Source organism: Herpailurus yagouaroundi, unplaced genomic scaffold (genome assembly GCF_014898765.1).
Source record: "Herpailurus yagouaroundi ecotype Mexico unplaced genomic scaffold, PumYag 162, whole genome shotgun sequence".
Lineage (NCBI taxonomy): Eukaryota > Metazoa > Chordata > Mammalia > Carnivora > Felidae > Herpailurus > Herpailurus yagouaroundi.
In genome coordinates this window covers 70,697,361-70,713,145 of record NW_024412403.1, presented here as the reverse complement: position 1 = coordinate 70,713,145, position 15,785 = coordinate 70,697,361, and the positions used below count along the sequence as shown (strand labels likewise).

Sequence of the window (15,785 nt, the reverse complement as noted above, 5' to 3'; positions counted from 1 at the left end):
TGCATTTGAGGGAGCTGTGTATGAAGTAGCTGTGTATGCATTTGAGGGAGCTGTGTATGAAGAAGTGAAACATCTTAGCGTGTGGGTTATACTGCCGGTCTCTCTGCACACAAGATGGTGGCCAGCCCAGTTTGGTGCTGAGGCATGAAGGACCAATGTTCCTTGTCTAAAACCACACCACTTGAGATGGGATGGGGTAAAACAAAAGACAAGCACTGCTTTGGCTTTTCTCCATGCTTTACTCCTGAGATAGAGGTTTGGGTGGCCAAATTAAAAAGAGGACTAAAGGATAAAAACCCACTATCCCAAAGTAGAGAAATATTTCCACCCACCCACTCACCAATGACTCAAGAATGGAAAATCATGGCTTACATCAAAGAAGGTGCCTGCATGCTCCAGGATCAGCTGGTTGGAATCAGGCTTGTTTTTACAGTAGGTGACGTACATCTGAAATTTGTCTGCCTGAAAAGAACAAAGGCAATGACAGGTAAGCGTCCGTTAGCTGCTCCCTTCTGTTGACTGTGCCTGAAGGACCCAGCAGGGGTTGTGTAGTTAAGCTCTCAGATATTGTGTGGCACAGGATTATCTGTGGCAAATGTTCTGGGCTTATCTGCCCGTGTTCCCCTAACAAACTTGGGGATACTTTTCTCCTTTCTGCAGGTGGAGAAAGCTTGCTGAAAGTGAGCTTCTTTTAATACTAGACTGTACTAGAAAGACTTTGAAAACCCAATTCACATAACGTATTTTGAAGTTGGATAGAATTTGTTTAGACGTCACCCCTTTTCTGGATTACCTACAATTGTCCTTCCCATCTTGAAAAATGATAGCATTTTCTCTAAAAACAAAACTCAAAGAATGAAAATAAAGTGTGATCTCAGAGGAAGACCTGATTGTATCCCAAATGTCTCCATTGGGGGTAGTTTGTAGGCCATGCCAAGTGTCTATGCCATCATCTCCAATTTTCCAGAAGCAATGATGGGGGAAAGGAAAGCAAGGGGACCCTCTAGGGACAGGGATGAACAATGAGTCCTAACCCAATTGTAACTTCAAGCCAACAACTTTGTAGCTTGGCAAAAAAATCATTTCTTGTTTCTCTTAGTACCCTCTGGGTTAGTACTCCATGTCCCTGCTACTGGGAAAGGTGTGCATATGTTGGCCACTAAGTAGTTTTCCCATTTGTGAAATGCTGCCAGTGTTGGTGCCTACAGAACACCTGGGATATCCTCTTCTGAGACAGAAGCCCAGATAGATATGTGTTAAGTATAGCAGGTCTCATTCATGCCAGCACTATTCTCAGAGCTTCTCTTATATATTAACTCATCTGATCCTTCTGAGAACACTATGCAGCATCCCCATTTTACAGATGTGGAAACTGCAGCACTGTTTGGTTAAGTAGCTTTCAATTCCCACAGTTAGAAAGTGGTAGAGCCCAGGCAAGCTGACTTCGTGCTTCTTGGTCATAACCACTGCCTTTCAGTATACTGAAACAACTCTTTCTAGCCTCATATGTGAAGATTATGAGACTTAACAAAGTCACCTTGGGATAATTCTGGGAAAAATGTGCCTATTTTATGCAATCATCAAAGGTTTTCTGAGACCAATTTTAGGGCTTATATACTACCTGGGAGGCATTTATCAGCCCTAGGACATAATGATAAATCCTACTTATGGCTGATTGTTAGGCAGATCCACAAATTGTATGAAACAAGATGTGAAAAAAAAATCCCTTCGCTTATTTTTTTCCTCTACATTGGCTGTGCAAGGGATCATAAACTATTGATCAGCATTAATGTGAACTGTGCACAGGCTCATGTATTTAGAGGTAGAAAATGTATTAACACAAAGTCTGAGACTTCCTTAAGAAATGAGAGTATGCCAGGAAGCAAACACTAAGGTTTCATGTAAAGAAAACAACTCAGGTCTTGAGCTGTGGAATTGGCTGTGCTATTTATTACATGTCAGTGGACTAGTCAACCTCCTAGGTCATCTAAATTGTTTCTATCTATAAAATATAAGGCATAACTATAGTCCTACCTATTCCATAGGTTGTTGAGAGCATAAAATCTCTGAATCATGAATACATTTTGAAAAGTAGCCGATTTTGAGTGGAAATTATAATGAGATAATTATAAAATAGAACTCCTGACCCCAGGGAAGGATTTCCATGTTTAGTTGCACTTAGTATCACAGGTGGATTTCCCTGGAGATGTTTGCATTCCCGTCATGAACCTGAGCTCAGAATAACATGGTGTGGATGCTAATGGAGACTAATGTTCCCATTTATATAATTAGAACCTGGTACATTTAGCCCATTTACTTGGCCCATGACAATAGCACCAGGAAAGAAAATGACTAGACACTAATTTTGTAGGTCAGAACTGGGATGGATACCTATGGAATCTGTTTTTCTCTATGAAGGAAGAAAATGTAACCAATGGTTTGATGGATTCCGGAAGGCCTAATTTTGCCCTAATCCTAATCCTGTAAAAACAAAACCAATGGTTAGAACTGGAGTGGCTCCTCTATCATGGGTGGTGATCCTGTTTCACTCTCCTGATGTCTCAGTTTTAGAAAGTTCCTGGAGAACTCAATGTGGAGCTTGGACACAATGTCTAAAGACTTTTCCCAAGGAGGACTCTGCTCCTTGGGGATGGTCTGCTCCTCTCAGATATACTTGTGCCCCCTCCCTAGAGTCCCTGGCACTGTGTTAGAATGTCAGTGACACTAGCCCTCAGGTCAGGCAGCAAACAGTATGCCATCTGACACCATGTACCCTCCTGGAAAGGATGGCACAGTGGGAGAAGAAGCATTTCAGGTCAGTTACCCAGGTAACAAAGCAGTGTCCCACATCCTCAGGCAGCTGCTCATACTTCTCCAGCTCTTTGAGGAAGATGCTGCAAGGGGAGAGAAAGGCTGGATCAGACATCTCTGTACTGCCTCCCTCCCCACCCAGATGATTATGCTGCGGCCATCACAACCCCGTAAGCTCTCCGTTGTTTACACTTGGCTTCTGCATTCTTGAAGTGATACATGGTGAGGAGTAGTTTTAAATATATTAGAACTGTTTTCATTATAATTTACATTCATTGATTAATTAGTGCTACTTAAAATTATATTGTTTCTCTTACGGATTTACATTTCTCAGGTTGAAAAGAAATTAAATATTATACTTGTGTTGGGACTTTCATTTTAACTGCCACCATGAATCTATTTTTTATACAAGTAATCTGAATACATGGTAACATTAAAAAAAATTGTAAATACAGATATCAAAAACAATGAAATAAATATCATCTATGATCCCGGAGATGTAGTGGAAACATTTTGAATCCTACAGTAATTTCTTTCCAGTTCTTGGCTTTCTTCTTCTACCAGCAGGCACTTTGTGCTAAAAGTTATGAGTTAATGTTTCCTAATGCAGACATCATTAGGAAAGAAAATTCAATATGGAAAAAGTCACAATATATTTCAAAGCTGAATTGAATTACCAGGGAATTATCTGCCTCTGTGGATATCTATGCCATGGTTCCTTTATGTGTGAATAAATAATGAAGGGCTGACTATACCAATTTCAAGTTCATATATTAAACAATTGGATTGGGCTCAGAGAATATAAGCTCTAATGAGCCAGCATCACCAGAATGGAATTTGTTTTTTTTAAATCACACAGAAAGTTTTAGGGTGCCTGAGTAGCTCAGTTGGTTAAGCATCCGACTCTTGATTTCTGCTCAGGTCATGATCATGGTTTGTGAGTTTGTTCGAGCCCTGCATTAGGCTCTGCACTGACAGCGTGGAGCCTGCTTGGGATTCTGTCTCTCTCTACCCCTCCCCTGCTCTCTCTCTCTCTCTCTGAATAAATAAACATTAAAAACTAGAAATCACACAGGGGTTTTAAAATAAAAAATAATTATGATGCTGTGGGGAAACTCACTGATGGAAATGGAAGATATAATCTTTTCAAAGGGCAATTTGACAATACCTACCAAAATAAAAAAAAAATGTATACTTATCTTTTGTTTCTGCAACTTTAATCCTGGAAAATTTCGTATATATTTTAATCTATTTACGTAGAGGATGATGTAAACATGTGTATTCAATGTGTTACTGTTCATAATATTAAAAGGTGGACTGTAGGTGACAAAATAACCCGTATAGCCACAGAACCGGATAGTACACAGTTATAACAAAAATGACAAGGCTTCCTATGTTTTCACATGAAAGATCTCCAAGGCAGGCTGTTAAGTAAAAAAAGCAAGGTGTGGAAGAATGTATACAACATGCCGCCTTTTGTATAAGTAGGGAATATGTACTCTTATTTCCAACCCAAGAAATTAATGGTCAAAGGGTACAAGGTCAGTTATGAGAGGTAAATCGTGAGAGCCACTATAAGCATAGTACCTATAGCTAACAATATTGTATTGTACACTTAAAGTTTGCTAAGTGTACGCTTACATTGAGTGTTCTTTCATCATCATCGTCATCATGATCATCATCATCATCATCATAGAGGGAGGACACTTTGGGAGGTGATGGATATGTTCATGGCCTTGATTATTGTGATAGCTTCATGGGTGTACACTTATCTCTAAACTCATCAAATTGTATATATTATACATGTACAGCTTTTTACATGTCGATCAAAATTTGCCATGGTGGTTTCTTTAAAAAAAGGTCATCAAACATGAACTATTGGGACTTAATCAAGATAAAAAGCTTCTGCACAGCAAAGGAAACAAAACTAAAAGGCAGCCTGTGGAATGGGAGAAGCTATTTGCCAACAACATATCTGATAAAGGGATAGTATCCAAAATCTATAAAGAACTTATCAAACTCAGTACTCCCCAAAATAAATAACACAGTGAAGAAATGGGCAGAAGACATGAAAAGACACTTTTTCAGACATCCAGATGGCTAACAGACACATGAAAAGATGCTCAACAGCATTCATCATCAGGGAAATACAAATCAAAGCCATGATGAGATGTCACCTTACATCTATCAGAATGGCTAAAATTAACACAGGAAACAAGTATTGACAAGGATGTGGAGAAAGGGGAACCCTCTTGCACTGCTGGTTGGAATGCAAACTGGTGCAGCTGGTCTGGAGAATAGTATGGAGGTTCCTCAAGAAACTAAAAATAGAACTACCCTACAATCTAGCAATAGCACTATTAGGTATTTATCCAAAGAATACAAAAATACAGATTCGAAATGGTACATGCAACTCAATGTTTATAGCAGCATTATCAACAATACAATATACATTGTATATATATAATGTATATATACACACACATGCACACACACACGTATATATATATATATATATATATACACACACACACACACATACACGCACATACACATATACACATATATACATATACACAGGTATATATATACACACATATACATATACATACAATGAAATATTACTCAGCCATCAAAAAGAATTAAATCTTGCCATTTGCAATGACGTGGATGGAGCCTGAATGTATTATGCTAAGCAAAATAAGTCAATCAGAGAAAGATAAATACCGTATGCTTTCACTCATGTGGAACTTAAGAAACAAACAGATGAACATATGGTAAGTAGGGGGGAAGAGAAGAGAGGGAAACAAACCACAAAAGACTCTTAACAAACTAAGGTTGCTGGAGGGGAGGTGGGTGGAGATGGGCTAGATGGATGATGGGTACTAAGGGGGGCACTAGTTGTGATGAGCACTGGGTGTTGTATGGAAGTGAATCACTCCTGAAACTAATGTTGCACTGTATGTTAACTAAAATTTAAATAAAATAAATTTAAAAATTAAAAAAAAGTCATTACCATAGGAAACCAGCTAAAGGAATAGGGTAAAGATAGTGGTGAGTTGGAAATCCCAATCTATATTTTTTAATTTAATTTTGAATTTTAAAATTAATTCAAAATTAAATTAAAAGATATAAAGCAGTTCTGAATCATTCCACTACTTACTTCCAGCATTGGAAAAAATAAATTGTATTGATTTGACCTACTCTGGCTCCTATTGCCCAAGAATTCTGGCAGTATCTGCTACTTGTGTTTCCCCTTCAACAACATAAAAAGATGTTGTTTTTAGTTTTAGTCATATTTGGAAGGCCAAAATGCTAATAATGATTGGTGGGATCACATGTAATTTTTTTGTCCACCTGCAATGCAAGTTTTTCTATAATAAATGAGCATTGCTGTAATAATAAAGAAAAAGTCACTTAAAAATTTTGGGGGACTCTTAGCAATACCCACTTGAAGATAATCATCCTCCCCTAACGTGAATTTTAGAGCATCCTGATTTGACTCATGGAACAGAAGTAATTATAATGCAATTTGGGCTTTCAAAATACAAATATACAGTGCTCAAAAATCAATAAAGTATCATATTTACTGACATGGTTTTTAATGTTTATTTATTTATTTTTAGAGAGAGAGAGTGAGCAGGGGAGGGGCAGAGAGAGAGGGAGACAGAGAATCTCAAGCAGGAGCTCGACGTGGGGCTCGAACTCATGAACCGTGAGATCATGACCTGAGTGGAAATCAAGAGTCAGACGCTTAACCAACTGAACCACCCAGGTGCCTCAAGTGATACTTTTAGAAGAACTGCAGGTGACATACATGTATTTAATATGACTTCTAAAACATAAATAGGAAAAAATATTATATAATGCTGTAATTGAGGCTCAAACTTCTTTCCAGGCCAAAAAGGAAACATCCTTTTTTGCTACAAGAGAAGCAGTCTGGCTCCCCACCATATCATGTCATCACTGAATTCTAAAAGACACTGAGGAGGGCACCTGTTGGGATGAACACTGGGTGTTGTATGGAAACCAGTTTGACAATAAACTTCATAAAAAATAAATAAAAATAAATAAAAGACATTTATCATGTGGTCCTTCTCTGTGAGGAACACTAAATAATATAATGTACAACATCTTCATAAATACTCTTTCAGAAGGTGTTGAGTTATTCTTTACGTGGACATTTCTCATATAAATCTTCACTATAAACATCAGTGTAGACAATGATTAGGACGTCAGCTCTGTCCCATGATGGACTGAACAGGGCCTGGGGTGTGGACTGGAATGGCTTGGTGACGAGGGAGGAAATCTGATGGGCTGTTCTAGGATAAGGACTGGTGAAAGAAAATGAGTTACTTTAAAGAAAGAAGGACCCAAAAGGAGAGAGGTCCTGGAAGAAGAGAGAGAGGGAAAAAATGGGTAATCCAAAGGTCCCTGGCAATTGGGATAAACTCTCTCAGCTTGTGGAAAACCTCTTCCTCCCCACTCTTGGGATGTCACTCCAGTCCCCTAAGCTCTGACTCCCACGGTATTTAGGCCCTTCTACGTTAGGGTGATCAAATAAACAAAACAGCCAGATCATGACATTCCACACAGGATACAACTCAGGGAGACTTTCCTTCTTTCCTTGACTTTTGACCCAAGGTCAGTGACCTGGTCACTTAAGGTTAAATTTAAGCAAACAGTCATAATTATACCAACAGAACTGATCCTTGATCTAGATGCTAAAGACAGTGCTAGGAATTTTCTTTAAAATCCTGATACTCTCAATTGAGCAATCCCATGACTTTTTGTGATAGCAGCTATCAAAAACCTACGAGAGAATGCTCAGTTTGAAAATTCTGAAGAAATGAAAGCCCTGTAAAATGAGTTACATGCCTAGAATACTATTTGCATAATTAATGCCTTTCTGGAAAATGAAGGTTTTAGCAGCAACGGCCACTAGCCCACCCATCTACTGATCCTGTCTCTCACTTTCCTTTCCTCCCAGAGCCAAGCACAAGTTAAAGAGCCAGAGTTCACACTTACTCACAGTTGTGTGTGGGGGAGTGTCTTCTGACGCCTCATTTTTTGCATCTTTGAACCACAACCTCGTGGGGTTGTTGTGAGGATTTAATAAATCCACGTAGGTAAAGAGACCAACCCAGGGCCTAGCATACAGTAGACATTAAATAACTACTAGGTTTTTAGGACCAGTGCTTCCTCATCTTAATAAAGTCATCATCTGATAAACATACATTTGCACACTCTTCCCCATTCCTGGAGACTCATTCCTAGGGAACTCTCCCCTAGGGGAGACTGTGTTGGAAAATTGGTACTAGATTACCTTTCCCTAGAAAATATCCTGGGAAAATTGTGATTGCGTGTTATAAAAATTGGATTCCAAGGTCACATATCATTTAAGTTTGGGAAATATTGCTAAGCCGGTTTCTTTACTGGAGGGCTCCCAAAATCCTATAAAATGATGAGGTACATTATAAGTCTCTGAAGTAAACAGTGTGCAGTGCTTCCCAAACTTCTTTGCAAGTGGAACTCTTTTGGGGGCAGTATCAGACCTTGTCTCAAGGAACACTCCTGGAAACCCCTAGTTAATGGCCCCTGTACCTGGCCGTGCACCGCCCTCTGGGGTTAGCGTCTGAGCTGCTGTATTATTCAGAAAAGCTCCCTGGGTAATTCCACTGTATCCAATCCATAGACCAGCATTTGATGGCAGCTACCCCAGATTCCAGTTGGCAGATACCATATTGACTCCGTATGACTTAATTTTTTAATTAAAAAATCTAAGAATTAGAAAAACTACTTTGTGCTGGGCATATCAATTCATAACTTTGAGTAAGACATTCACTACCATCTTAATGTGATTGTTGAAGGCAAGTGGCAATATTAAACTTTATTTTGCTTTTTAATTTAAAGCTTATGAAGATGATAGATTATGTAACTCTGATCAATATCATTCTGTCTGCTTCAAGTGGACATGATGAGTTTAAATTAAAGCATAAGAGGTCACAACACTCTTCACAAATGAGAGAATATTCCACCTCAGCTCTTCTATAGCCACATCTTTGTCCTCACCATTTCAATAATTATACATAGTAAATCATGAGGGAACAAGCAAAGCAAGTAGTTTCAGTGTTTGTGTGAATGTCTGGGATTCTTTCTGAAATGAATACAACTTTTAAAGAAATGTCACAATCTAAACAAAGTCATTATTAAATTACCATGATGCATTATATTGTAGCTTTCTGAGGAAAATGCTTCCCTCTGGCTTTGTACGGAATCTTGGGAAATGAAACCTCTAGCGATTATTGATGGAAAAACTTTTAGGTGGTCTGTGATGAAGTACTGTGGAAACAGCACCATTCCAAACGTACATTGAGTCATTTTGATTTTGTTATTTTCTCCAAAGGTAAATTTGTTTAATGGTCTCACTGATTCTAGAGAAGTGCATCCGTCAGTGTGGTCCAGCAGACAGACCTTTACATCAAGGGGGTGGTCCGCATTTAAAGGGTTATATATTTGATGATGATGATGTGTGTACATACGTGTGTGTGTATGAATGACTCTCACGCATGTGCACTTGTTAGAATGATAGAGGTAGTGAGAAGGGGAATGAAGGTAGAGGCCATGGCAAGGAGGAGAAGAACAATGAGGAGGATATATATATATATATATATAAAGCTGGAGGTAGGGTACGGAGAAAGCTCTTAGGTTCACTTCTTTGCAGGAAGTCCAGGATGTTGCCTCCTTATCAAAGCCAGGCTGGTTACTGTCTTCGTATAAGTGGAGCTAGACATCATTTCTAAAGAATCCATCAATGGCCAGACAGATTCAGAGGCTCCGGATTGCAGGGGCTAGGACAGCTGATTAGCATACTGGGACAGCTATTAAACCAATGAGGAGTCGTGTGCAGTCCAGGGAAGGTGTGGGATTATTCAGGGGGGTGTTTCAGTCAAGTCTGATCACCTGGGCTGAGCCATGTGAGTCACCCCTCTCTGTCCCTTGATTACACACCAGGAATTTCAGCCTAGATTAGAGATGAAGGGGAGAGGTGTCCAGGGCTGGGCTTCTCCTCAGCACATTTCTGCCCTCAGGCTCCAACCTCAAGAAGAATTTACCTTGCTGCACTGCTACCTGTTGAATATGTTTCGCTAATGCTTTCTAATCTTGTTTAACTTGTGTGATCAGATGAGCCAAAAAGCATTTGCATAGACCTATAGCTTATTTTAATGTTAAAATAAGCATAAAAAATCTCACATTTAATGTCATTCATACCCATGAATGTGCTGTTCGGCAACTAGGTACAGAAGCTCAATAGTTAGTGTGCACAACTAAAATTAACATGACTTTGACGCATCCACATAAATGGCTACACTTTGCCTTGCTTTGGGTGTGCCCCAGTATCCACAACCAACACCAATTGTCCACAGCTCACTGAGAAAACAAACCCCAACAACAAAACCACAGGTGAATTTCTATGGGCTCTCCTGATGGCTTGTGTAGGGCTTGCAGTTAGCTATGCCTTAGGGTATGGGTTTAGGGCCCAAGAAAAACCACAGCAGGCCTTCCCCTTCCTTTTTCTCTGACATTTGAATGTTAAGAAAATGACAGTGTGATTTAATAGGGAGTTATTCAGACCTGAAATCTTCGCTCTGCTACCAATAGGCTTGGGCAGGTCACAGACCTTTGTAAGCTCCAGTTTCCATAAAACAAGGGAGGAGAACAGAACTAGACTGTCTTTAAAGGTTTTTCCCAGACTTTTATATTTTGTAATTCTGTGATTTCTATAAATGAGATGAAACTAATACCAAGGGCACTAGGAGGGGAGATGCAGCATAGAAGGCATAGAATGGGCATATTTTAAGCAAGGGTGTGTGTCGGGAAGGGATAGTAGAGGCAAAGCAGGAAGCGGCCTGGTGGCCCAGCGGACACTGCTGTAGGCTGCACATCCTCTCTCTCACCACTGGGTGGAGCCAGCTCCTCGCCTTGTAGCTGCAGATGGCCCCACTGCGTTGCAGGTTTAGTGGGTGGAAACCAGCATTAAATAAGGAGAAGGAGAAAGTGAAACAGAACCTAACCCCAAATATCAGAATGCATCAGACATAGGGTGTTATTTTGACAAATTTAGTTTCCCTATTACGTATAAGAATGTGCATATCAGGACATAATGTTATAAACTTTTTCTTTGGTTCGTGATCAAACATGTTTGATAAACACCTTGCTGATGTTCCCTTCCAAAATAGAATTGTAGCCCTAGGGAGGTCTAGGTCTCTATCTGCCTAGGTCTCCATCTCTCCTCCCCCCACACCCCCATAACTTCCCTTCTGTCTCCCCTCTCTAACCTCCCTGACTACTGCTTCCCTCCCCTCTCTCCCTCCTTTCCTCTTCTCTAACCTTAACCCTAACCCTAACCCTAACCCTAACCCTTGTTACCCACCCACTTTACTGCTCTCTCTAGCCTCTCCTCTATCTAGGTATTTAATCCCTCTCTACCCACCACCTTGCTCTGTGCCCCCCAACCCTGGCCAACGTCATTTCTGCCCGGAACTACTGCCCTCTTCCACCTCTCCCTTCCTCCACCTCAATCTTACAGCACAAGACACAGTGGAACTGGGAGCCTGACCCCGGGACCTTGCCCCACCCCTCCCCCAGGGTTGAGACTGACTCACAAACTTCTCCCTGTTGCCTCTCTCAGCCTCCTTGCTAGACTTCACCACTTTCCTCCCTTGGCAGGCCTTTTTTCAAACTTTCCTCCATCATTAAGGGAGCCGTCCCTGGTTGTAGAAATACTACCAGCTACTTAAAACCAATCTCTAATGCCCTCCCCTCTGTGAAACCTTTCCTATTTTTCCAACGGAAGCTATTTTCTTTGCTCCTTTTAACTGCATTTGTGCTTCCCTCCACCCTGATCACAAGGACCTAAATAATTCCCAGAACTCAGGGGGCAGAGCCTGCGTTTGATTCATCACTGGGTTCTAGCTCCAACTAGCACAGGGCTGGCCCAAGAAGGAACTCTGGGAAGATAATGGAACTGTGGGCTGGGCCACTGGTTCACTGTTATTTCCCATCACTTGCCCCAGCTCCTCCCCCACTGCTGCACACCATCCTCTGCTGCTGGCTGACCTTGGCCACCTGGTACCCTGGTGGGCTGACTTTGGCCCGGCCAGTGTTCCCAACTTAGCCGCACATAGCTCAGGTCCTTCTCCCTCAGCCTTGAGCCCAGAAACAGTAGGCTGGGACTGCATTGGGTAGAGGCCAGGGCCAAATCTAAGCTTCCAGCCAAGCCAGCAGGGAAGAAGTGTACCAGAGGGATATGTGGCTCTGGTTGTCAGTCTTCCACTTGCCTTTCCAACCCTTGCTGAAAAATTACATATTTCAGGTAATTATTGTAAGACTGTGGGACCTTGGTGACATACCTGTGGAAGAATGGGGTTGAAGTGTTCCTCAAATGTGGGGATCCACATAGAAGCTGGTTAGATATGAATCAAATCAACCAGCTTTTGCAGTCCCAGTTGGTGGTCTATGGAGTGGGAGAAGGGGAGAGAGCACTGACATGGGAAACCAAACCCCTGGGATCTATGCCTGATCTTTAAAGGGGGAGAGGGTGTCCCACACCGGGTAAGTCACTGGCTCCTTTCTGGGTCTCAATGTCCTTATCTGTAAATGGAGATAGTTGTACTTGATGGTGAGGAAGACCGTCAGAGCCCTGACAGCAGAGATTTTATAAAAATGTTATTACTCTGGGGCGTGTGGGTGGCTCAGTAGATTAAACGTCCGACTTCAGCTCAGGTCATGATCTCACCATTTGTGAGTTCCAGCCCCACATCGGGCTCTGTACTGACAGCTCAGAGCCCAGAGCCTGTTTTGGATTCTATGTCTCCCTCTCTCTCTGCCCCTCCCCTATTCGCACTCTGTCTCTTTCTCTCTCTCTCTCTCTCTCTCTCTCTCTCTCTCTCTCTCTCTCTCAAAAATAAATAAACATAAAAAAAATTTTTTTAATGTTATTACTCAGACTCACATACAAATAACATAAAAATAACTGGAAAGCAAAAAAGTAAAGTTCAGATTTAACTGAAGGTGATAAGCATTTTAAACCGTTGTCCTTACTTCCAGAAGCTGAAAATCTAATAAAGGCAAATTGAAAATAAATAATTTTTTTGAATTACAAATTGCAAGTTGGTTAAAAAAAAAACAACCATTACTTGGGGCGTACCTGGGTGGCTCAGTCAATTAAGTGCCGGACTCTTGGTTTCAGCTCAGCTCATGATCTCACAGTTCATAAGTTCAAGCCCCATGCCAGGCTGATGACTAATAGTGCGGAGCCTGCTTGGGATTCTTTTTCTCCCTTTCTCTCTCTTCCCCTCCCCTGCTCATGTTCTCTTTCTTTCTCTCAGAATAAACAAATAAACTTAAAAAAAAAAACCATTACTGTTTGGGGGCTCTATTTATGGAATATACTATCTTACCTGAGTGCTCCTGCAATGCTTAGCAAAATACAATAGAAATGGATTTAGTTCTTGTGTATATAAGTTTCATTATCTTTATGATTTTATAAAAAGGAGGTATAGTATGAAAATGGGGAGAACAGAGGGTAAAAACTAAGTATCATTCCACTTATACCTCCAGTTTCTCTAAAACCATTACTTACATTGAATTGTTCTTCTTCACAGAAATTTTGGTGCTTGAGAATTTCTCTGTTCAATATTTATATAGACAAAGGTCCTTGAGAATGATAACACACACATACACACACTGATCTTGGTTGTCATTTTTCAAAGTGACACCATTTAAAAGATCAATACTAACAAGCTGAGAAATTTAACATATTCTTCATATCACCCTTGGTCTATGTAATAATTTCCTAGTGGCTCAGCTAACTGTATCATTCAGGTAGTATGAGCTACCTCATTCAGGAGCTCAATCTCTCCACTTCCCAATATTCTTTTCTCCCTCCCTCCCTCCCTCCCTCCCTCCTTCCCTCACTCTCTGGAGCATAGGCAGATAACCTAAACTGTGCACTAGTAAGGAGAGGAATGTGTTTGTTAGTGGCACTTAACCGTAACTTTGTAAAGATGCAAACAGCTGGGGTTAAAAAGAACCTTTGGATATTTTCAGGTTAAAAAGTAACTATTTCATAAGTATTCCTGAAAAGCAAACAGGTGTTCGGACCATTCTATGATCCTCCCATTAAGAAGCTCCCAGGAAGTTAGTATCCAAAATATATGAAGAATTTATACAACTCAACACCAAAAAGCCCCCAAACAATACAATAAAAAAATAAACAGAGGACCCGAATAGACATTTTCCAAAGAAGACATACAGATGGCTAACACACAACATGAAAATGTGATCAACATCACCGATCATCAGGGAAATGCAAATCAAAACCACACTGAGATACCACCTTACTCTTCTCAAAATGGCTAAAATAAAAAGACAAGAGATAACAAGCACTGCAGAGGATGTGGAGAAAAAGGGACCCTTATGCACTGTTGGTGGGAATGTAAATTGGTGCAGTCAATATGGAAAACTGTATGGAAGCTCCTCAAAAAATTAAAAATAGAAATACCACATGATCCAATAATTCTACTACATTTTTACCCAAAGGAAGCAAAAACACTAATTTGAAAATATACATGCACTCTATGTTTATTGTAGCATTACTTACAATAGCCAAGATAAGGAAATGACCTAAGAACCCATCAACAGATGAATGGACAAGGAAGATGTGGTGTAAACACACACACACACACACAGACACACACACACACACACACACACACACACACACACACACACACACACACACTGAAATATTACACAGCCGTAAAAAGGATGAGAACTTGCCAGGTGCAACAACATGGATGGACCTAGAGGGTATTATGCTAAATGAAATAAGTCAGACTGAGAAAGCCAAATGCCACATGGTTTTACTCATATGTGGAGTCTTAAAAAACCCAAATGACTAAACAAACAAAAAGCAAAATCAACCTATAAATATAGAGAACAAACTGATGGCTGCCAGACAGAGGGGCATGGGGAAGATGGGCAAAATGGGTGAAAGGAAGTGGGAGATACAGGCCTCCAGTTGTGGAATTATTACGTCACAGGAATGAAAGGCACAGCATAGGAAATACAGTTGATGACCTTGTAATCATGTTGTATGGTGACAGATGGCAGCTATGCTTGTGGGGAGCACAGTGTAATACACAAACTCATCAAGTCACCATGTTGTGCACCTGAAACTAATGTGTCAACTACACACAAATAAAAAAAACTAAGTATTAAAAAAAGAAGCCTCCAGGAAACTCCTTCATTCAGATATTCAATCATTGTGCTATTAAGGCTATAATTGTTAAGATTCTGGTAGTGATGAGGGAAAAAAACCCATACCTAATGGTTTTCCCTATCTTGAGACTTTCACAAACAAAAGACTGAATTATGACTTAAGTGGCATTAGCCATTAGTCTGCAAACTGTAATTTTATTTTTAGTCTATGAGCCCATCCATCCATCCATCCATCCATCCAACAAATATTTACTTAAAGTGTACTGTGTGCCAGGGTATGCAGTAAAAGACATGGTCTTTTACGGAGTTCACATTTCCTGCATTTTAAAGTTGCCTTAATTGCCATTTTCTCTCTTATTTATTAGAGATTTTAGAGGTGTTATGCTTTTTTCAATTTGTCAACATGTGTATGGCATAAAGAGAAAGCACACAATATGAGAAAAGCCTTAGCCTCCAGATACTGTAGAGAATTAATACACAGCTTGATTTTCTTGGATGTTCCCTAAACTGTGAATAATTTAAAACATTAATTTTTTTTTGGTGGGGAGCTTACTATATGCAGAATTCTTTTCTTTTTAATGTAGAATATACTAATGATTCAGCATTAGTACTAATATCAGTAATTATGCTATACTATAATACAGTGGCTGTGCTGGGCTCTGTATTGGGATAGAGAATCAATACTGAGT

General features: G+C 40.2%; 1 protein-coding gene across 20 annotated transcripts in view; it reads right to left on the bottom strand.

Moving 5' to 3' along the window:
• Window positions 1-15,785, bottom strand: part of KALRN (kalirin RhoGEF kinase) — a 673,147-nt gene that overhangs the window by 232,214 nt on the left and 425,148 nt on the right. For all 20 annotated transcript variants that reach the window (XM_040484739.1, XM_040484740.1, XM_040484741.1 and 17 more), the window contains exons 26-27: window positions 2,825-2,894; window positions 373-462 (exon numbers count right to left, since the gene is read on the bottom strand). In XM_040484739.1, the coding sequence (XP_040340673.1) occupies window positions 373-462; window positions 2,825-2,894 (160 nt within the window). The remainder of the gene's footprint in view (window positions 1-372; window positions 463-2,824; window positions 2,895-15,785) is intronic.